We start from the raw sequence: 24,808 nt of genomic DNA, 5'->3' as shown, positions 1-24,808 counted from the left end.
GCACTTATATTTTATATTAGCAATAAATCTTCATTTTGCATTTTATTTAAATCTCGCATTTTCAAAAAAATAAATAAATAAACTACGACAGGAGTTTATCTTGAAATCATCACTTTTTCGCCAATTATTTGGTCTGTTTCTTTTAGCTGCACTGACTGAACTGGTGCACACAAAATATACTTGTCTCACTCTAACTTATTGCACCAGTTCAGCCTAGTTCAACCAGTACAGCTAAAAGAAACAGACAGAATGTGTTTTTACGGCAATGCTAGAGTTTCGAACAAAAACGCTTCACACAATGTCAGACGGTGAACTGTGCGCAGACAGAAAAATGTCTGCAATTTGAGCGCAAGCGTATATTCGACGACCTTGCAATCAATACCGCGCGTCTACCCGGTCTACGGTAGACCGTCTACCTCGTGCAGTCTTTATCAGCCGCCGTGACCACGAACATGTCAAGTGCACGAAACGACCAGGATCTCAGCTATCAGCAAGACATTCGATATGTCTTTAAGCTGAATAACTGGATTCTGGGTTCAATCGGCATCTGGCCAATCTCGGTTCGAGGTATCGGACGGCACGTGTCCAAAATCGCAATCGCGCTCGGTAATCTCGCGTTAAGTTTCGCGATGGTCCCTTGCGCCTTACACATCGTGTACGACGAGAAGGACATCATCATGAGACTGAAGCTGTGCGGTCTGCTGGCCTTCTGCCTCACCGCGATGACGAAGTATTGTATTCTCGCGATACGTCGCCCTAAGATACTGCGCTGTATCGAATGCGTAAAGAATGATTGGTGGCAGGTCGGTGTTGTCAATAATTAATTATATAATGTATTATGCTAATTAATTTGCAGAATTCACCACGAAGTACTGAGAATGGATTGAATTTGTGATCTCGTATAAATTAGTGTGACGTCGGGAGATTTTAAAATAAATTACTTTTAATCTTTTAAAACTATGATTTTTGCCGTCGTTTAAAAAGTGTATCTTACAGAATTATAACGTAATATTTAAAATAATATTCAGCACAGTGTGGATTAATTGAATTTTTCTTTTCTATAACTTCAATTTATAAAGGAAAAAGAGCAATAGTTAGATAATTAACACTGCGCGGACACCGTGTTTTTGGAGCACTCACCCGGGCACCCTGGGACTTTTAAGTCCAAAGGGTTTTTGAAAGCGTTTCTGTGTACAAAAAAATCTATAAAAATTTATATTTCATCTTTAAGGTTTCAAAAAGTGATTTCTATACTTACATATGCCGGAACTGTTGCACTTTTTTCCCCCATTCCCGTGGAAATCATATTATAAATAAAAAATCGACTGTGCCTTAAAAGGCCCATCGGTGTCCGTGCAGTGTTAAATTGATAAACGGTGATCTTTTATTTATTTATCGGAAAATAAAAATTACTGTCAATACTGTGACAGGTGACGTTCAAATCCGATCGGGAACTAATGCTGAAATACGCTACCATCGGGCGCAATCTAACGATAATTGGCGCATCTTTTATGTACACCGCCGGCATCATTTATTACATGATTCTGATTCCGTTTTTTTCCGAGAACAAAATCAACAATCACACCGTCAGACCACTTGTATATCCGACTTACAGTGAATTTCGCCAATCTCAGATTAGCCCAATATACGAAATTGTATATGTGGCTCACTGCATGTGCGGATACACCATATACTCGATAACAGCCGGTGCGTGCGGATTGGCCGCTCTGTTCGCAACTCATGCGTGTGGCCAGATCCAAGTGATCGTATCGCGATTGGAAGATCTCTTAAACGGCAAAAACCCGAACATTCATCAACGAATCGCTGTCATCGTGAAGGATCATGTCCGCGTAGTAAGGTAATACCTCAGAGCAACAGCTCATTAAAAATTCATGACCATTCAATGATATAAAGAAATGTTAAACTGTAGTTAAAATTTGTTAATAATTTGCAGTCTAAATTGTAACTGATAAAAAGATTTTGAAAATATCTAATAACAAATTATTTTTCGTATAACACTGTCTCTCGTATAACACTGCTTATAATTCGATTAATATTAATTAATTTAGTTCAGAAATAATGTTACGTATTTATTTCATCACGCCCAATTTGATAACAAAAGAATTAATGTAATTGCAAAATGCTGCATAATTTCGTTCATATAATTCTACTTTCATCTCGTTTTACGTATAAAGAATGTGATAGAGAATGCAACAGGTGGTCTCAACGAATATGCAATACATTCCAGTAAAACGGTGCTATTACATGTCAAACAATGGCTATAAGCATGCGTTATTGTAGATATACTGATAAGTGTATGCTATAGATATAATATGCTGCGTACTTATACTACACAACAGCAAATACGCAGTTATGGTTAGAGTAAAAATGTACGGGACAATGCATAAAGTTTTCTCGTACAAGTCAGGGTGATTTATTGCAGGTTTTCAGCCGTGGTGGAGGAAATTTTACAAGAAGTATGTTTAGTGGAGTTCACTAGTTCTGTATGCACGATATGTCTACTCGAATATTACTGTATAGTGGTGCGCTAATATATACCGTATACTTAAAAAAAAAAAAAGAAAAAAAAACATAACCAGTAGCGCGAAAAACCCTAAAATTATATTTGCTACTTAAAATTTAATAGGATTGGCAAGAGGACAATAAGCTTAGCTTAGCAACATATTTTTTACTCTTCATTTCATTCTGCTTCAATATATACATATTATGTTATATTGGCGAGCTTCTCATGGAAAAGGTATAATTATGTTTTTCAGACAATTTTAAAGTTCGATAACTTTAAAAATAATAATTGAATAATCGTTCACAACCGATGTTGCAGAGCAGTCAAATTGGATCAATGTGCTACATGATCAATTGGTATCAATTATCGCCAAGATCAGTACGCAATCTTATATTGATAATCGCGATGTCCAGTCATCCAATAAAACTTAGTGCCGGTAGAATGGTAGACTTATCATTAACAACTTTTGGAAATGTGAGGAATACATTTATTAATTTCATTCCCTATTTTCCCCTCCCCTCCGTTCTCTATCTTACCATCTTCTATTCTACCTTTTATTTATCTATTTTAAAGTAAAATTATTTTATTAAAAAAACCAATCTCCAGAATTATTTAATAATCTTGTATGATTTTAGCAATAAATTTTATTACAAAAATTGTAAGAAGCTAAATTACGACTTAAGAAATATTATCATATTTTAATATAATTTTTTTAGGTATTGAAAACTAGCGTGGCGTATCTGAGCTTCCTACGGACATTAGTCATGTAAATTAATATACATAATAATAATATCTAGAATAATATCATGTCAGATGTAGATATACCTATAGTCGCATTTTTTTCCCTGTTAATTATGCTGAGCTGTTCGTACACAAACAATTCGTAATTTCCCTTTTTATTTTTTTTAACACTTTCTAACAATTAATTTACCATTGACAATTAAATAAAGCAGAAAATATTAAACTATGAACAATTTTCTAAATTTTACCCAACCTGTTTGATTTCTTAAATAACCGATTAATATCTATTTTTATCAATGCAGATTAACTTTAATCTTGGTTCACAATTTACTTTTCATCTTTTTCTAGTTCTAAGAATTAGAAAAAGATAAAGAATAAGTTAAACCGAGATTAAAGTCAATCTACATTGGTAGAAATAAACATCACCAAAATCGGAAAAATTTAGAACGGCAAAAATGCTCCTTCGATTTAGAATTGCCGAGATGTAAAATATGTTCTGCATGGCACGATTAATAGCGTGTACACGATCTGTCAGGCTATCATTGACTGGCATTGCAAAAAGATATACCTGCAATGTCAGCGCAAGCGCACGTCCCGCGACCTTGCAATCAATGCCGCGCATCCGCCTGTTCTTGCAGTCTTCGGCGAAATCTGTCACCGCAACCATGTCCAGTATACGCGATAGGTCCGCGACATCGCAGAACTCCAGTTATCAGCGAGACATTCAATATGTCTTCAAGTTGAACAACTGGATTCTGGGCTCGCTCGGCATTTGGCCAGTCGCGATACGTGGCATTGGACAGCACGTGTCCAAGATCGCGATCGCGATCTTTAATCTCGCGTTGAGCTTCGCGATAGTGCCCTGCGCTCTACATATCGTCTATGATGAAAGGGACATCATCTTAAGGCTGAAGCTCTTCGGACTGCTGGCTTTCTGCCTTACCGCGATGACAAAGTACTGCATCTTCGTGATACGTCGCCCTAAGATACATCGTTGCATCGAATATGTGAAGAGCGATTGGTGGCAGGTCGGTGTTGCTAGTAACTGACATATCGTGTTAATGTGTGACATTCGTTACAAGGTATTGAAAAAAAAAAATGATTTGAATAAATAGAACATGATTGAAATAATCTTGATCATAAATTAATTCGACTTTGTAATCTCACTGTTCAAGAAGTGCGCATATATTTTGTGTAATTATAATAATAAAGATATTTTTATATTTAATTTACAATTATATTTAATATGATAATACCAATCAAAATGCACGATTAATTAATCTTTGTTCCGCGTTGTGTATAAGGCTTAAAATTCTGAGAAGGAAAATTAGATTGCAAAATTGATAAGTGCTGATTTTTCATATATCGATAAATAAAAGTCACTAGCAACACTGTGACAGGTGACATTCAGATCCGATCGCGAATTGATGCTGAAGTACGCTGCCACCGGTCGCAATCTGACGATAATTGGCGCATCTTTCATGTACACCGCTGGCATCATTTATCACTTAATTCTGCCCTTCTGTACCGAACACAAAGTCAACAATCAAACTATCAGACCGCTCGTGTATCCGACCTATAGTAAATTTAGCCAGTCACAAATTAGCCCAGTATATGAAATCGTGTATGTGGCTCATTGCATGTGCGGATACACCATATACTCGGTGACAGCCGGTGCCTGCGGATTGGCCGCCTTGTTCGCCACTCATGCATGTGGCCAAATACAAATACTTGTATCACGACTAGAAGATCTCTTAGCTGGTGAAAGATTCGAACAAAACCCGAATGTTCATCACCGAATCGCTGCCATCGTGAAAAATCACGTACGAGTAATAAGGTAATGTATTACGATTCACATGTTTTTCTAAAATTTTGCGATAATTTATCGATATGGAAAAATTAAAAGTTACAATTAGAAAATTTAATTATTTTCAGCTTAAGTTGCAAATAAAAAATTTTTTTAATTATACTAATGACACACAAATTTGTTCGAGTCTACAACTCAATACATATAATTGATTTAGTAAGGGAATAATTTCAATTTGTTAATATTACTGCATTAATTCCGTTCATATAATTTGTTTAATTATTATTATTTCATCGTACTATATACTACATGAATATAATACATGGAAAGAACAATTTTACTGAAGTATCTAAAAATTTAGCTATAGATACAGATTTGAAAATAATTTTATTGGACCTTCAAAATAATTATGTAGAAAATTCAAGTTGATTGCTAAAATGTCAAAATTTTTTACAGTATTATCATCATACTTCAACGACCTACTATAATTATTTTGATGGTGCAACAAAATTATTTTCAGATCTGTACCTAGCTAAATTTTTAGATACTTCAGCACCGTTCTTTCCGTGATAAGAAAGTAAATGCAACAGGTGATTTCAACCAACCTCCGTCCATAGGCGGTGCTACTGCGCGTCAGACAATGCGCAGATCATAAGCATGCGTATTATATGTATATCGGCCTGTTATATGTCCTATCTATTTGCACCATATACCGACTTTAAAACACATACTTATTATATATATATATTATATTATTTATTATTTATTATATTATTATATTATTTATAGTTAAAATAATAGCAGAATAGAATAAATGAGGTAATGCATTCAAATTTTCTTATATAAACTAAAGGGACTTATTTCAGGTTTGCGTCTGTGGTAGAGGAAGTTTTGCAGGAAGTGTGTTTAGTAGAGTTCAGTAGTTCTGTATGTACAATATGTCTGCTCGAATACTACTGTATAGTGGTGTGTTAACATATATTAAAAGAAAAGAAAAATTTGATAATTTTTAATAAAATAGTCTGTAAAATTACATTTTCTATTTAAAATTTAATAGGATTGGAAAGCGGACGATAGAATTGGTCTTGCGACTTATTTTCTGCTTTTCGTGTCATTCTGCTTTAATATTTTCATATTATGCTATATCGGCGAGGTCCTCATGGAAAAGGTACGTCTTTATTTTTCATATATAGGTACCACATTTAATTTCGACAGCGCTAATAATTGGATAATAATTCGTGACTGGTTTTGCAGAGCAGTCAGATTGGATCAATATGCTACATGATTAATTGGTATCAACTATCGCCAAAATCAACTCGCAGTCTTATATTGATAATCGCGATGGCCAGCCATCCTATAAAATTCAGTGCTGGTAGAATGGTAGATTTATCATTAACGACTTTTGGAAATGTGAGGCATTTATTAATTTTAGCCCATCTTGTATCTTATATCTTTTATTCTACCTTCAATTTTAAAACTCAATAATTCTAAAAAAATTAATATCTCCAGAATTATTTGATAATGTTGTATAATAAATGTAGCAATAAATTTCATTCTAAAAATTGTAAAAAACTAAAGTACAGCTAAAAAATTTCATATTTTAATAAAATTTTTTTAGGTATTGAAAACTAGCGTGGCGTATTTGAGCTTCCTACGGACGTTAGTGATGTAAATATAATTATAATTATGTAACATACATATGTTTAGAAATATTTTAAATTTGATCTAATTAAACTATTCAACATAGAATATTAGTATAGCTTTTATATTGATAATCACGATGTCGAACCATTCCATTAAATCAATGATTATACATGACATTTATACGTTATGACTTAAATTCTATTTCAAAATTTAAAATAAAACTTGCGGTATACACATACAATATTTTGTGAAAAATTAATTCATATCTCTAGTTATTCAATCATCATTCGTATAAAATAACTTAAACATTTCATTATAAAAATTGTAAAAAAAAAATTATAAAGCAGAAAGAATATTTTACTTCAGATACTTTTTTTAGGTAATGAAAACTAGCGTGGCATATCTAAGTTTCCTACGTACGTTAATAAATATATGGAATTATGTGACAAAGATAGAAAAAAATTATTTTGAATTTGATTTAATTTATCAATTCAACAAAAAAAATCTTTCTCCTTAAAATCTATATATAATATGATATTATTTATCGAATAAAACATTACATCTCTATATTAGATATACGCGTCTCTGCACTTTCCTTACCTTATTATAATTCTTGTCATTGAACCACCTATGTATCTAATGTATCACCAAATAATTTCAACTTTTTATTTTTTATATAATGCGCGCTAACAAATAATTTTACTTGGATAGTTAACTAGAGAATGTTAAATTACAAATGTGTTAATTTCCTTCTTATCTTAACTTCTCTGATTTCTCAAATTGCCGATTAAAGAATAATTTAACTGAAACGCGAGAGAAGTATATCTTTTCGATCTAAAACCACCGAGACGTAAGATACGCATCGCACAACTACCCTTCTGTTAATCACACGCATATGTCAGACTATCAGCAGGCAGAAAGATGCCCCGTAACAAGAGCGCAAGCGCATGTCCAGCGACCTTGCAATCAATGCCGCGCGTTCACCCGATGCAGTCTTTAACAGAACCTGTCATTGCGAACATGGAAAGCTCACAGGATAAGCATGTAGTGTCGCCGAACGTCAGTTATCAGCAGGACATACGATATATCTTCAAGCCCGGTAATTGGATCCTCGGCTCAATCGGCATCTGGCCTGTCGCGATTCGCGGAATCGGACGACATGCATACAAGATCTCGATCGTACTATGTAATCTTGCGTTAGCTTTCGCGATAGTGCCTTGCGTTCTGCACATGATCTTCGACCAGAAGGACCTCAACATAAGGCTGAAGCTCTTCGGGTTGCTGGGCTTCTGCACTACCGCGATGATGAAGTATTGCGTTCTCGCGATACGTCGACCCAAAATATTACGCTGCATCGAGCACGTGAAGAGTGACTGGTGGCAGGTCGGTGTTGTCAATATGTAAAGTGCGTTACGCAGTCAACAAAAAATTTTCAGCGTAATGATGACAAGTGGCGATTCATTTCTTTTTCTTGCGAGTACAAAAAATGCGCGACGAGAAAATGATTAATGTGATCTTGATTTTGAAGTAATCCCATATTTTTTAACAAGTCTTTCGACTTTATATAAACTCACTTACTTCATATTCTTGAATGTAATTTTTACTGTGTTGTTTATACGAATACGGATTGAGCGCGCAGATCTAGCGTTGCAACAGAATACGCTAGTGTTGCAATATCAAAAATATGATTTTTTTCCGTAAATAATTTCTTTAATTGAATGAATTATTGCAACGAGATTTAAAACCGCCTTTTATGCATTGACAAAATTTAGATCTAATTATTCCAAGTCTGCGTGTATAATTTTCCATGTTCACAAAACAAATCTCGTTTTCGAATGATTCTATCCATCTTATAATTTTAGTGATAAATAATGATTTTCTTGTCGCTTATCTCTTTTGATAAATACAATTTTTTGTAATATTGGCAGGCAAAATTCAGCTCCGATCGCGAATTAATGCTGAAGTACGCTACCACCGGTCGTAGACTGTCTATGATCGCCGCGACTTCCATGTACATCGCCGGTTTTATTTATCATACAATTCTACCGTTCTGCACCGAACACATAGTCAACAACCAAACTATTAGACCACTCGTGTATCCAACTTACAGTAAGTTTTTTAAGACGCAAGCGAGTCCGATATACGAAATAGTGTATCTGGCTCACTGCGTGTGCGGATACACCATGTATTCAGTGACGGCCGGATCGTGCGGATTGGCAGCAATATTCGCCACTCATGCGTGTGGTCAGATCGAGGTGATCATGTCTCGACTTGAGGATCTTTCGCGTGGCAAAAACTTCGAGCAATTGTCGGACGTTAATCAACGAATTGCTCTCATCGTGCAAAGTCATGTTCGAATATTAAGGTAACACAGTTACGTACATTTTTGTGAAATTAATACCATGTTTTCAAAATTTCAATATAATTAATAGAGTTTCGATGTGTGTTTCTTCCAAGAGTTTTTTTTTAATTCTTATTATATTTTAAAAAGTATCCTAGTAAATAAATATAAAAAATAAGAGCCTGAAAATAAGAATGCCTCAATTTTATATTTTTGTTACAAATCGCTAATTAATTATTTGATTTTAAAATCAATTTATAACATTTTCTAATAGCATTCCTAAGGTTCTTCAAAATTTTTAAAAATCCGCGAAAAAATTTTGGAAAACTTTGGAAAATTGTTATCTCTATCTTTACATTATTTATATCACGTACATTTCTATGTTTACTCTATTTTTATTTGAATATTATTGATAGAATTCGAACTCTCCTCTAAAAAAATCTAAAATTTTTTTCTATAAAAAAATATATTTTAGAGTATATTTCGAGAAAAAATTCTAGTTATTAACAAAACTTTTTTGAATAAAATAAAAAAATTATAAAATGGAAAATTTTTTATTTTATTCAAAAAAATTATTTTGAGTGTTAATAGCTAGAATTTTTTCTTTTTGGATATGAATTTTCCATTTTATAATATAGTATATAATTTTTCATCACGACTTGAACAACGTATAAAGGGCGGGTAAATGCAACAAGTGCCTTTAACGGATCCTCCAATACATTTCAGTGGGCGGTGCAGTTACATTCCTACGGATTATGCGCAGGTCATGAGCATGCGCTTATATTCTCAACGAATGCATATATACATATACTTCTTGGTATATAAAGCCGAATCCAGACTATGCAAGCGAGCGCGAACAAACATAAACGAACAATATTTGCTTGAACTGGTAGTATGGCAACATTGTTCACATTTAGCAAGTTGAAACAAGTTGTTCATTCATATATTTGTTTGCGTTCACTCGTTTAATCTAGATCCGACTCAGCATCTTTGAACAAATAATGCGTAATAACATTTTTTCTTATATTAAATATTACTGTATTATATATGCACACATACACACACACATTCTTATTAAATACAATTATAAAATATTCTTTACGCCCAAATCGCAAAATGACAAAACTCCTTTTTTTTTTATCTTTATTACATACCTTATATAGAGCTATTTGACAATGCAAAGAATGAGAAGTTCATATACACGGAAAGAAAGGATTAGCTACCGTAGCTATTTAGTTGTAAAATAACTGACATTTTTTGCAGCAAGAGCTTTAACTTTAACAAAAGATTTTGCTACTATTCCTATAAATTATATCACTCGCTGCAAAAAATATTAATTGTTCCTATTTTACAACTAAATTTGCTACAGTAGCTAACCCTTTTTTTCCATGTAAAAATTGACTTCTCACGTGCAAGTAATAGCGGTCTGTTTCAGATTTTCCGCCGCCGTAGAAGAAATTCTACAGGAAGTGTGTTTACTGGAATTCGCCAGTTCCATATTCACAATGTGTTTGCCCGAATATTACTGCATAGTGGTACGCTCTAATATGTATATTAAAAAAAGAAAGCCAACTTTTCTTTAAATCTTAACTTAGATTAAATTGCTACTAACTTTTAATAGGACTGGCAAGATAGTGATACAGTAGGACTAACGACTTACTTTCTGCTCTTTGTTTCATTCTGCTTCAATATGTATATACTATGTTACATTGGCGAACAACTCGTGGAGAAGGTATATTTAGACTTAATATAATTTAGAAGCATTTAAATTTTGTAACGTTTAATTATTTGATTTTCGTATAAACATGGAGCTGCTGTAGTGAAAAATGAGTGAAATTCAGGATATGTGGAACATTTTTCAACGATTTGACGTTTCAGAGCAGCCAGATTGGAAGGAGGTGCTTCATGATAAATTGGTACCAGCTGCCGGCAAAGTCAATTCGTAGTCTAGTTTTAGTGATCGCTATGTCCAGCCATCCCATAAAGATCAGCGCTGGCAGAATGATAGATTTATCACTGGCGACATTCGGAAATGTAAGGGATTATACGAGGCATTTACGTGAAATTAATCTGACGGCAGAAAATTTAAAAAAAATAAATAATCGATATTCCAAAATTATTTAAAAGCGCTTTTATTTTTTCTGTATATGCCCTTATAAGAGACCGCAGTTGATAAGCTAAATTACGAGAAAGTCTCGGAGAAAGTAATATGTATTATTTTAATATAACTTTTTATTAGGTACTCAAAACAAGTCTGGCATATTTAAGTTTTCTTCGAACGTTAGTAGTGTGAATATGGGAATGCTATGGCAAGTGCCTGAAAGGATAATATCAACGATGTCTCTCTCCTTTATAATAGAATCCTCATAGATCAAACGTGAGCATCTTAGTAAAATAATCAATTTCTGGAAAAATTAATTCTTCCACAAACTTTTCCTCTTTTCTAAACATGTATATAATTAATTTTACCACAATTTTATTGTATCTTTTAGTTCATTGATTAAACAGCGTTCAATATATGATACGATATGATATCGTATTAATTTTATATATCCATATATAAGTGTTTAAAAAATTTAATATAAAAATTTAATATTGCTAATATTGCTATTTTACATTTGTTCGATACGAAATCATGTGGTGATAGGGTGATAGTCAGCTGATTGCTGGTGATTTTTACCGATTGCTGGTTAAATTACTGCATGCTGTCAGAGAGGCACAAACTGACACAGTATAGTGTTTTCCAAGCAACAAAATATGACCAAAATATAATTAATATTCCAAATAAAAATATATAACTCGTGTAAATAAATAATTATTGTGATCGTTTCTATGAGAGTGTAAAAAATGTAATGTATCGGCGACTCCAGTTTTCGCAGCTGTTGTTTTTATTTTTCCTAACCTATCTATTATACTGCAAATTTACCTCGTGTAACAAAGATTTATATACTTTTGTAATATCCGATCGTACACAAAATTTATATACCTAAAACGAGAGAGAAACGAGTAGTGTACGTGTATACTGGTAATATAATAGAAATTAATCGGATATAATTTAATAATACAGTATACAATTTACGAACAAAGTATTTTTGACAGAAATTGGATATGTTGTGGAAATGTAAAAATGCCCTAATTTCTCCTAGTACAATTTTTTAATATTTACTAGACAAGATTTCTAATTGTATTAAAATGTCAGAGTACGTTAATGAATTGGTGTGAAAATTGCGTTATAAATATTACTATCGCAAAATGTCTGAAAAAAATGCGGTTGGTGGTATTCCTGTGGAGTGTCTAACTGGAGAATCAGCTGCAATTTGGTCTGGCTGGCGTACACTGAGAGACAGAGAACTTGTGAGAGAAGCCTCTGCCAAGGGAACTCATATAAAACTAGCTCATAAATGCCTTGCGTACAGAAGAAATTGTACTGTAGAGCAGGCATGTATATATTTCAACAAAGAAGTAGAAAATTGGGTCAATGAATTATTAAGCAAGAAGCAGGTTTATAGAGCTTCACATATTTTAAAAAATATGGTATGTCGTATATATTAATATTTTTTTCCAAGATATATTATAATTAACAAAGTTCGAAGTAATGGTTAAAAGAATAATATATTTATACAGTCAATTTAGACAGTTTAGAAAAACGCCATTTACAGTCCGGACTGGTTCCTGGTAGCCTAATAATAATGTTGTGTAAATTACGTATACTTTTTACCATAAATAGCGTTTTTCTTTCTAAATTGATTGTATCATCGTGTTTCACTTATTTTATTATATTTATACAGATTTATATTTTAAACAGATAATAATTTTTTTTTACAGGGAAAGGATCCTGTGGAACATATTTTTGCTGTTTCTATAAAAAGCAAGGATCCAGTCTTAAGAGACTATTTGTGTGAATATATGATAAATGTCGATGGATTTAAGACTGAACATGTCACGGCATGGAACATTACCAAATCTATTAAGCAACATGAGGAAAAGTGCAAGTAAGTTGTGAAAATAGAAAATACATACATATCACGTAATAGAAAAAAAAATATATTAACAAATTATCTTCTTATTTTAGAATCCAAAGTGGATTAAGTTCTTGTATATGTATAGATGATATAATGAAACTACCACAGAATATTGAACAAGCCTTACGCACCGAATTATATTTTTCTTTGAATAACCCAGAGATTTTGGGAAACGTGTCAAATAATATTTTGTGGGATTACTTATTATCTAATAATAAAATTAATGCTCTAAGAATATGGATTGATACAAAATATAATCCAGACGTTCTCGAGATCTCAGATAAAATTGATCAACATTTGAAATCGTTATTTGCGAATTTAGATATTACACCTGATATGGTCGATTATATAGATTCTTCAAATGCTAGTGACCTCGTAAAACATCTAACCAAAAATTATTTATGTAGGTACGTATACAACTGTTTTATGTGTATTTATATTTTTCTTTGCTGATGTAATGATAAATCACAGAGAAAATGTCCAAATTTATTGTTTCAGATATGGCATTTATACAAAAGAAGAAAAGGACGACTTGAAATTAATATTAAATCGTTCTTTCGGCTGTGGTATTACGCTGGAAGAACTTAGTACAATATTATCTTTAGCTTCCTGCAATATCGATAAATCAGAATTTTTGCAAAGCATCGATCAACAACTGTGCCTTGCACACTGCTCGCAAAACTGTCATACTGAGGAAGACAATTTAAAAGTTAAAAAATTATTTAATGCTTTAACCGATATGTGTAACGCTCGAGATAACTACGAAGATGCGTTACTACATGGAATCGTAGAATCGATTGATTATATTTCCGATGATTTTAATGCTTATCTGAAAGCGAATTATTTAGTAAACTTGACATTAATATTTTTACGATTATGGCAGACGCGGAGCGCGTTGTGTAATGAAGCAAACCCTTCAGGGAGAAATACACTAATAAGAGATATATTTACGAACAAGACTGTTTTAAAAATTGACACGCGTGTTATTTCCCAAGAAGTTCTTCAGTCCACGCTTGCACATATGCCGAGGCTGCAATGTATCATCGAGGATCAAAGTGAAAAAGATGATATTACAGTATACGACTTATTGGACGGCTATAGAAATTTGAATTCGAAATTCTTATTCAAGTGGCGCTTCAAAAATGAACCCTTGCCTACTTTCACGAACGAAAGTCTGATCAGAAAATACGGGTATCAGGAAACGCTAACGTACGGTTATTATCTGAAAGAAGGCAGACCGAATATGGCTGTGCACAGTTTAACACACGCTCAAGCGAAATTACTTGGAAATGTATCCTCCCATAGGTTCGTATATTTGCGATGTTAATATTCATTTTATCGTCATTAACGTCAACAACTCAAATAATTTTAGGAAATTCAAAGCGGCCTTATATGCGCACGTTCTCGCTTTGAGAAACTTAGATAAGTCTGATATCGTGTGTAGCTGCATTGCGTTCATCGAGTTGCTGAGAATCGACTCGAGCAATTTACGATTACACGTTACTGTGGCAAAATACGTACAAGAGCAACTAAACATCTCCATAGGTAATGTAGCTTATGTAATTGATATGTGATGATATCGGCATGGAAAAGTATTTTAAATGACATTCTTTATTATACAGGGAGCTTATTAGAAAATGTAGTGTATAAGAATCAAACTGATTTAAAGTCTGTGATATCGTATCTTGAACAAAGCTTTCAAAAACATTTATTGGATAAACCTTTCATGTGCGATAACACGCAATTTGTCGAAGCATTGAAATTATGGGACATCATCGTACGCTTTGCACGTGTTCACAACTATGCGCTACCCGATACGTTGCCGAAATATTTAGCAGATCATGACCTGTGGTTCGAATTCATTGCAGTCTGTCATATATTCGCTTATCCTAAAACCCAGGTACGTTTCGAAATATAACGCTGTTTAAAATAAGGCTTATAAAAATAAAACACGAATCAATCACGTACTAGATGCTGGAAAACACCAGATTGTTTAATAACGCAAACATACGGGAACACCTGCTAACGTGTTTAAACAATGATAAACTTAGCAAATCCCAACCATATAACAAACAGAAGATGAAATTTCACGACAGACAATCATCATCAAGGCAGCATAAAGTTGGAGTGAAAGAAAATGTAAGATTGTTATTGCTTGTTGATAATTTTATTTTTTGTACGTAAACAAAGTAATTCTCCAGGAATCACCAGTGTCCACCTCAGCCATATCAGAAACTGAGATAGATGCAACTGATACAACTAGTGCCAAAGATATTTCCAACAGTTACACCTCGACTTCTTCAGATAATAACTTATGGTTGACTATATTAAACTGTCATCAAAGTCAAGACCCACCCGGAGCATTAATTAATGCGTCTCGCTCAAATCTGAGGCCTATATTGACTGTCTTAGCTACGTGTTACGAGGTGTTACTTTATTTTGATTGATATTAGTACTAATCAGGTTTTATCGTTCATTATGCGACTTAAAAATCTCGTGTTTATAGCCGTCGTCTGTAGCAGCATATTGCTATTGTTGGATGGTAATATCGACAGGAAGAGAGGACATACTTCTTGATTACACGGAATGTCTTGAGCAACAAATATGGCCTTCCGATAAAGTATCGGAATTACTAAATAAAATGGTTCGATACGGTTATATTAACACAGTCAATCGGGCTTACAAAATTTTCATGCCTGTAAGTTCAATTAATATAACAGCGATGGTCGAAGATTCTTCATTGTAATTAGTACTGATGTCTTGCAGGATAGTATTTTGAATTCATTCTTCGAGTTTTTGATGCAAGCAATCAGTTATGGCGAATTCAAGGAAAATCAACGGCATTTAATAGAGTTTAAGTCGCAATGTTCCTCACTTAAAAGCAATGTACGTACAGAATTACAATGAAACAACTCCAATATACTAGCTAGCTCACACAGCTCACACGGCCTTTTATCTTTTTTAGAAAATTATGGATTGGGATAGTGTCCATTTTACGTATTTAAAAAACTTGTATTGGGTCGCAGTTGTTGCAATCCAATGCATTGTTACGGCACTCGGCTACGGCTTTCGAAGTACGCCATTACGAGTAAAGTTTCTTGAAGCGTTAATAAAGTGTAATTTTTCAGCAGATTTACCAGGTAAAATATGTGACATGAGTATATGCAATTTTTTTTATATTAATCTGTCCTACTAGTTGCAGCAACTTGTGAAAATTGTTATTGCAGGTGCTGTACCGGATTTTCAACGTTTGTTGGATATAACGAAAATTCTGCAGAAAACTAGCGTGACATTAAATTTCAGAGCAATTACTCTAATCGATAACGCATATAATTTTGACACGGAAATTCAAAGATGCATCGACGATTTAACAGCAGTCGAAAATTACAGCACTGCCTTGGAATTAGCATGCTGCGCCGGGTTAAATGCATCTGAGATCATATTAGCACAAGTAATATCTTTCAAAATTGATTAAGAAGTCGAACACTCTTTATATTACTATATATACATTTTTTCTACAAATATAACATTTTCAGGCTCGAAATACTTTCAAACAATCAATAAATGGAGATGGTCAAGTAAATTCTACCTTCTGGACGCAATGTGCTCAGGATTTTAATAAATATAACGTTCCGCTTCAAGTAGCGGTTGAATTCTTTGTCGAACATGCCGAGAAAGTTGTATCGCACAAAGAAAGGTAAATAAGTATAACGCAATGCTAGATCTATTACTAAATAAGTAATCAATTATTTTTTCTAGATATGAAGTTTTGAAATTGGCTTATGAGACTTTGAAAAATACCGAAATCGAGCAAAAAATTATCGATACTTTAGAGATGGCAATGTGGAAATCATGTATTTTAGCTGGACCTGAAAATATAGAGTTCGACTACAATAATTATACTTTTAATAAATTAAAAACGGAGTTATTATCTGGTTTGGATAAGTTACAAGTGACTTGCTCCTTGATAGACGAAAATGAAAAAAATGCTGTAGAAAATCTAATAAATAAATTACTTGATCTGCGCAAGTTGGATATTGCCTTACGAATAAGCGTAATTTTTAATTATAATCATAAGGTAAATAGCATTCCTTTATTTTAAGATTTATAGGTATACTATTAAATTTAAAAGTATTATTTTTTTTATAGGATCTGCAAATATTGATGTTGTGTTTAAGCTTAGCAGAGGGTGAAATTTCACCAGCGAACTTAACTTCGCAGCAAAAGAGTCTTTTGGAAGAAAGGAATCAGAAGCAACAAAAATATGGCACTTTGCGTAAACGCGGTCTGCAGAGATTTTCTTCATCGTCATCCTGTATGTCTCACGATTTTCTTTAACACACATTGATATATATATTAATATTTCTACACTTCTATCTTCTATCTATCTAAAAATATTCTTCAATGTTTTTATATCTTAATATACTTCATTTTTTTTTACAGTAAACACCATTTCGTCGATCGAAGCTAACAAAACAAACGATACAACAATCAGCCATCTCCAGATGGAGTGTATTTCAACTTTAGAAAGATTATCGGAAATTCTTACACATGGAAATGAGATATGCTTTAGAATTGTTTCATATTATAAACTTGCTACGCGTTTAGGGAAGACATATCAATCACTGTTGATGCTAAAAGATCCGATAAAGTTCTTACAAGAGATTATAGAAAGTAACATTGAAAATAAATTGGAGACTGCTAACGACATAATAATATCTTACAAAATTAAGACGGAAGACGTGGCAATATTCCTGGCCGATAATATTACAATGCACATAAATTGTGCCATAGAAGGTAATTATGAAAAAAATCTCTTATTTTTTACTTCGAATAATTATCTTAATATCAAACATAATAATATTCCAACAGATGGTCAGGAAGATTTGATTTTTATGTGGAGCTATTCCTTGAATTCGCACTTTCATTTAATAATGGAACTGTGCAGCGATATCTCGTTATTAGGCTTAAAATTGTTGAAGACAGCACAATCATTGCTGGGAAGATACATTAGTACTCACGATGAAAAAAAAAATGGTAATTTACATATTTTTTTTATTATAGATATTATTTTAAAAATATGATAATATACATATTTCTGTTTATTGCGTTATAGTTTCAGGATTGAAAACAATAGTGGAATTATTGATAAGATCCCACGATTGTTTCACGGCTTCCTGTAACATGGAAGGAATAGCATCAGTATTACGAAAGTGTCAGAGTCTCGCAAATATGTTACAAATCTTAAAATACTGGGCACTACTGGTACATTTATTAATTCCATGTTTAATCAACTACTGCAATGTTAAAAATTTATTTACATTTTTTTTTTCATATTGCTAGGTACGTCTTGTAACTGGTGTTGGGCGATTTACCGAGATGAATTACGTATTCCAAATCTTGAAAGAAAACGATCAATTCGAGTCTTTGTTGGGACAAGGCTTGGATAAGGTATCTTTGCTCGTACGATATTGAATAAACTCTTCCTTTTTATTAAAAAAAAAAAACACTCATGTTTCAATTGAACAGGTTCCGGGCCTAAAAATGGCATTGCTAGAATTCTTGAAGCGTCAATGTCCAGAAGATAAGGAGCTTTTTACTCTAGTGGCGCTTCATTTCCGCCTATATTACGAAATCGCACTCATGTGGGAAAATGAAGCGAAGGAAGTAATTGCAAAATTAATATCTGACATATTAAAAGAATGCGGAAGAGGCATAACTGGTATTCCGGTAGAAATAAAATTGACTCGAAATGATAACGTCCACAAACAATTGCAATTAGCTGTAACTAACTTTACTCATGCTACTCAATATTATTTACAGGTAAAAAAAATTAAATTCAAACGTATGCATGTTTCGAGTAGAAATTACCATAAAAACTAATGTATTTTACTTTCAGGATAAGAAACTGAATCTTGCTAGCCGGTGCTCGCATCAAGCCCAACTTGTCGCGCTTCAAATTTCACTGCTGAACGCAATACCACAAAATCAACAAGCAGAGTGTCTGCTGAATTTGAAAAGCGACGAGTTAGACAGAATATTATCTCACATTTTAAACTTTCCTCAAGCTCTTATTGTTATCCGCGCTTATAATTATCATGCGGATTGGGTTAATCTTATTTATCATCACTGCATTCTCAAAGGAGAGACGAAGTATCTCAAAGAATTCATGACAGTTAACAATCTTACGCCTACGATTGTACAAGATTGTGCACGTAGGTAAGTTTAATATGCGACCTATAAGAGCGTATATCTTATTTAAAATTTAAATTTATATGATTTGTAATTAAATAATATTTTTTTAAAATACTATCATTGTATGTACATCTTTAGGTACAGACTGGAAAAGAGTATCAATCATTCCATGACAGATAACATGAGAACGCTAATATCTGAATTATCAGATGTCGAATGTAAATACATGCTAGCTAGTCAGCTTGGCTTTAAGGATATTGTGGAGGAAATACTCAACGATCCCATAGTGGGCTCCTATTTAAAAGACACAATTTGGAAAAAAGGATATACCGCTTCATGATGTAACTCGTCATTCGATGGAATTCGATGTTATCATCTGAGAAAGAACGCCACAAATGTGACGACAAACTGTCACAAACTATTCATTTATTATTATAATAAACAATATAAATTTATACCTTTGTCAACGTTTTATTATTGATATCGCAATAATTACCAATAAACAGTATTTTTTATATCATGTCAGTCTCATTTAATTAACCCTATAACAAAGCAATTTCATCATCGTAATAGAAAGTAGCTTAGAAAGAAAATTAATATTTTCTAATTAAGAAATAATGTTATTTAAATCATATTATATTGCATATATGAAATCGTATCATACGTTGATATTTTACATTTACCACTGGATGTTACCCTGTGCGCGTAAACTGGTTTTATCGATTTAGGGGTTGCTCAAGTCAAGGGTAGGTACAAGACTGGAAAGAAGCATGCGTCGATAACACGATTCACTTCTATCCTTTAACGTTAGCAGATAATGATGCGTACGTTTTATCTATCGTCTATATCTTTTGAAGGCAATTTATCTGTCATCGCTATTATATTTCTAACCCTTCTAACTAGGCTGTGATAAGAGGTAAAACCGTTGGTGTCAACTGTAACTGCCTGTTCAGCAAAAGATTCGAAACAATGATAACTTGTTGCCTGCCCACGTGCTATCACGATATGATAGATGTACACTGAGGGAAAAATATTGTAGAATCAACAAAACAATTTTGTTGATTTTTCAATTTATTGATCCAATTATTTATTTTATTGAATTAAGTACGCGTCTATTATTTGAACAAAATAAAATAATTGAATTCTGAAAATGGTATCATACAAAATCATTTTTTTTAAATTAATGATTAATTTTGTTAACTCAATAAAATAATTTTGTTGAACCAAGAACATTAACGTTTTTAAAAATTTATTCAAAGAAATGTTTAATGTTATATTATTTCTCTCAGTGTACTGATCACTCATAGATACAATATACATGATCATATCTTAAATTAATAACATTACTGCAAGAACTGATATAATGTAGCCTGAATATTTTTCTACGAAATATTGATTATTAATGAAAACTGTTGATGTTTATAAAAAAAGTCGTATACTAATTTAATTTAGACATATTGTATAGAGTATATAAGCATTTTTTAATTTAAATGTAACAATAAAGCAATATAAAAGTTAATTAACTTCTTCTCTTTTATATAAAAGAAAGCTATTATAATGAAGATTTATCATTGCAGATAGAAGGGGGGGAGGAGACGAAATACAACACGAAAAAGATCGTCAAAAAAGTAATTTCGCGCGATTATTTTAGTCAACGGGAAATGACCCAATTTATCATTTTAAGATCTGCTATATTTTGCGCTGGTGAGTTTAAATGCCGGCGTAACGTGATTCCAAGGTTTATCACTAACATTTAGCATTTTAATGAGTCGGCTTTTTTAAGAGCAAAAACCACGTGTTTATAAACAGGAAGAATAGCGTAAAATAAAAATGCAAAGAATTCTTTATAAAATATGCGTGCGGACTTTTTTATTTCCTTCCTATGTGTGATACACATAAATTTTTTAGTACACCCTTTTTTATTTTACTCTGTATTACCTTTTCAGGAAGGATCAAAGAGTACAATGCCTAAAGAATTCGAGATTTCCTTTTGAAGATAGAGGACACGCGTAGTCAAAGAAATTTCTTCTTTGATGTGCATTACAATTCACTGCTGTTTGAAAAATATTTCCGCCCGACGATTTCACGTACTTAATATGTTAGAATAATAAGATTCTAGCTCAATATTCCACAAAACTTTTAATTAATATATAATTTAGTAAATCTGTAATGATAAATACAGCTCGCTGTGTGTCAAACAAATTCTTGGAATTAGCAAAAGAATTATGTTCACAAAACGTGTTTTGTGTACAATAAAATTTGCCAGTTGGGTCAAACATGATTCTTTTGCTAATTGTTAATTATTCACTGGCGATTCAAGTTCTCCGTTTTTAAATTCTTGGAATATAATATAACCAACCAAATGCGATCATCTCCTTTTTCTTCTAAAAAAAATAAAGCCTCGTAATCTTATTGAACCAGAGTTTCATTCTCATATCATAAAGATAAATTCTTACGTATATTGAGCTTGTATCTTATTAGAGATTCAACGCACGAACGCAATCTATGACGCGCATAAAGAGAGAGAGACGCGGGTATTCTACGCGGGAAAATTTACGTGTAACGTTGGCATCTTGTCCTGTACGCCTCTCCGTTTTCCCGGAATAAAGACCGCTCACCGCGCGTATAATTTCGGTATATTTATGGGATTAATGCTTCCTGCGCGCGATACCCGTATAGAGATGGGTTCTCGATAGATCGATTAGACCAGCTGGCATAGGCACGCGCTGCTAAGCCGCTTACGTCGTCCCCAAAAACTTTTGCGCTTTTTTGGAAATTCGCGCGCGTCCCATAATCCGACAGGCGCTGGCATTAACAGTAATTTCAAGGGAATGGATTGATAATTGATTTCGTAGGGGATCAGCCAAGAGACGCATCGTCACACGGATCGTCGTGCGCATACGCGCGCATGTAAAATGCACGCACCTATGTCGCGTGTCTCTACCATACGGAATGCCTGGTACGAGATTACGCCTATAGCTCTCGTGAATCCTTTTGCATTACCCTCACCGTAATACGTAAAAGTAGGATAATAACAGATCCGATAATACCGGATCAAACCGATATCCGCTTATTTTCGATATCCGCGATTTTTAATGCATTATATAATAAATTGCTACATTAAAGGAGGTACACACAGTAACTTGTTTAAGCGTAATCAAGTATTAGCTATCGGATTTTACTCTCGCTTTGTTGTACCTCTTCTCGTAAAAATAGACGGTTTAATTAAGGGGATCCTATAGCGAAGGCCGAACTTCCTCGACGTCGGTAATGTCAACATTTCTAATCCTGTTTTCTATGTTATATATCTATGTCTGTCCTTGTCTAACCAGAGGCATCTGTCTTTGTTCGATTGCTGCGCCATCTCTCGCTACACGCAATACTGCTTATCCTGTCAACCTAAATGTGCTTTTGCTTAATAAAACTTCATTTTACGGAATCTTTTTTTCTAGACGTTGAATCTTAATTTTATTTACACGATATTGTTCCTACATGTTGTCCCTACGTCGCCTTGGTGTCATTATATATATATAAACTGCAGTAATTTTGTTATTGTCGTCAGATGACAGTTGTATGTGCCCAAATTAGTAAAATTTTTAATTTTTTTTTGTTTCCGATATGAAATCGTACAACGCGATGTAGATTTTTGTGCGTACTTTAATTCTAGACCAAAAACTTGCAATTCTGTAAAGCCAATTCAAAAATTCCTTAAAATGAAAAAATGTCGGTAACTACCGCCACTATAGGATCCCCTTAATCTGCATATATCGGTTTTTCCCCCCTACCTCCGTACATGTTATTACAAAAATAAAATGTTCGTGTCAAAAATTCTATTAAGATATGCAATCTGAAAATAAATGCTGATTGCTTAATAATATTATCATTAGAGAGTCTTACACATTTGACTCTATTCAACTAGATACGATACGAGTACAAGATATTCAAGCCTTGATATATATGACGTAAGATCGTCCATTTATCGACACGTTAATTGAATATTAAAATCTGATGTGAAGTCAATAGCACGCAATTACGAAAGTACCTTCGGTTACGACATAATTAATAAATAAGCTTCATTATTAATTATACTCTTTTTGTAATGACAGTTATACCGACGTGCTTTGTCCCGGAGAAACAGTCCCGATAGTGTGTGTTTTAGCAAAACAGGCTATTCTTCCGTAGCCACAACTGACGCGAAGAAAAAGCGGACGCCACATCTTAGATACTATATAGGGTTAAACTCAGCGTGCCACGAACGCGAGTAATCGATATATATATATATATCAATTTCATGATGCAACCATTGAATATCGATGTCCAACCTTTGCAATAAAGTGCGATAAGCGCGCGCACGAGTTTCTAAAGGATGGCTTAATGATGCGCTTTGCTATAATTAATTCGTGTGCTCTCGCATTAAAAGTGGTGGTATTGTATTCGATCGAAATGAGCAAACTCATTACGAGTCACTAATGTACATATTCTCGTATTATTGTCAGGCTGGATAATTACGAGATACAATTGAACGCCGATTATATGACGATCATAATATCGCGACATTCATATTGCAATAATTTTTTATATTCGACCAATTGTTACCTCGCCAAACACACATCCTACAGAATTATCAAACATTAAACAGAAATATCAAACGTTAAAACGACCCAGTTCTCGACGTTTACGGTCGGACATTCGGACGAAAGGGGCGTAATTCTGAGTTATGCCGAGCATTTTGCCGAAGATTACAAGTTACAAATGAGAGCCATATATCCAGGGATTACATCCCGCTTGATGCGGTATTGAAAGAAGACCGGGCTCGGCCTGAGTAAACAAGTTCCTCGGCAATTCGTCGCAGTTCAACTCGCAGTTTGGCAACGGCAGATCCCTAATAAAGAACGTCGATAATGCGCGAATCCGCCGAGACATATGCTTATGATAATAATCGTGTAATTCATTGATCTGCCGGAAATTACGAGCAAGGACACTTCGCAGCCTTCCCTTGCAACTCCCCTTGCTTCTTCAGACCCTTTCTGGCTTTACTGGTATGTTGAATGAGTAGAGAAAAAACCGTCCTGAGAAAATACATGCTAATGCACCCTACATATCTCTCTGCCAATATTAGAAATGGTAATAATAATACAACGACATCGATATCTTTCTTTACTTTGTTATTTTCAGCAAGCGCAGTTTCAGCTCAACAGCGGTGGAAACGTGATCAATAAAATCTAATTATTGGGAAAACTGCCGATCCGCTAAGCTTTCGGAGTTAAGCCGATCAAAGGGAACGGCTGGTATAATATGGTGAGATGAATAAACTTGTCGCTCTCCCTCTCGAATCTGTAGTATTATTACGTACGATTGTGCATATCTTGCGATTCAAAGATTAATAAATATTCAACAATAAAAAAGTCAATTAATTCTCTGGATATTACTTTTTAAATCTCATATTGGGAATTCTATTCAATTTGTATTCTCAGACGTGCAGATAAGGAGACTCCTTGGAACCTTGTGAATCAAGATGAATATTTTTCTCCCGA

The 24,808-nt window shown here is 33.6% G+C and overlaps 2 protein-coding genes across 3 annotated transcripts; both read left to right on the top strand.

Moving 5' to 3' along the window:
* The first annotated feature begins 420 nt into the window (after positions 1-420).
* On the top strand, positions 421-11,620 carry LOC112457752. Its single transcript, XM_025020971.1, is given in 15 exon segments — positions 421-803; positions 1,431-1,858; positions 2,444-2,543; positions 2,648-2,758; positions 2,843-2,998; positions 3,846-3,889; positions 3,891-4,293; positions 4,666-5,102; positions 7,619-8,099; positions 8,645-9,081; positions 10,493-10,592; positions 10,679-10,789; positions 10,936-11,091; positions 11,297-11,434; positions 11,550-11,620. Coding segments are annotated over 14 exon segments (3,369 nt in total). The 5' UTR covers positions 421-452; the 3' UTR covers positions 11,351-11,434; positions 11,550-11,620.
* A 56-nt stretch (positions 11,621-11,676) lies between these two features.
* Positions 11,677-19,765, top strand: LOC112457750 (spatacsin). Of its 2 annotated transcripts, none has more exons than XM_025020969.1 (22): positions 11,677-12,591; positions 12,883-13,049; positions 13,130-13,486; positions 13,578-14,384; positions 14,452-14,624; positions 14,702-14,979; positions 15,051-15,218; positions 15,281-15,505; positions 15,586-15,777; positions 15,846-15,965; positions 16,045-16,219; positions 16,307-16,530; positions 16,616-16,776; positions 16,839-17,157; positions 17,229-17,394; positions 17,523-17,876; positions 17,952-18,116; positions 18,202-18,344; positions 18,423-18,530; positions 18,609-18,902; positions 18,979-19,298; positions 19,413-19,765. In XM_025020969.1, exons 1-22 carry the CDS (start codon positions 12,310-12,312, stop codon positions 19,612-19,614), a joined length of 5,400 nt encoding a protein of 1,799 aa, XP_024876737.1. In that variant the 5' UTR covers positions 11,677-12,309; the 3' UTR covers positions 19,615-19,765. The 2 variants fall into 2 exon arrangements, with proteins under 2 accessions (XP_024876737.1, XP_024876736.1); XM_025020968.1 differs by having other exon boundaries at positions 11,678-12,591; positions 18,196-18,344.
* The last annotated feature ends 5,043 nt before the right edge of the window (positions 19,766-24,808 follow it).

Source organism: Temnothorax curvispinosus, unplaced genomic scaffold (genome assembly GCF_003070985.1).
Source record: "Temnothorax curvispinosus isolate PA1 unplaced genomic scaffold, ASM307098v1 QBEX01008212.1, whole genome shotgun sequence".
NCBI lineage: Eukaryota > Metazoa > Arthropoda > Insecta > Hymenoptera > Formicidae > Temnothorax > Temnothorax curvispinosus.
Note: the sequence above shows the minus strand (reverse complement) of the source record. Positions and strands in the feature narration are given on the sequence as shown.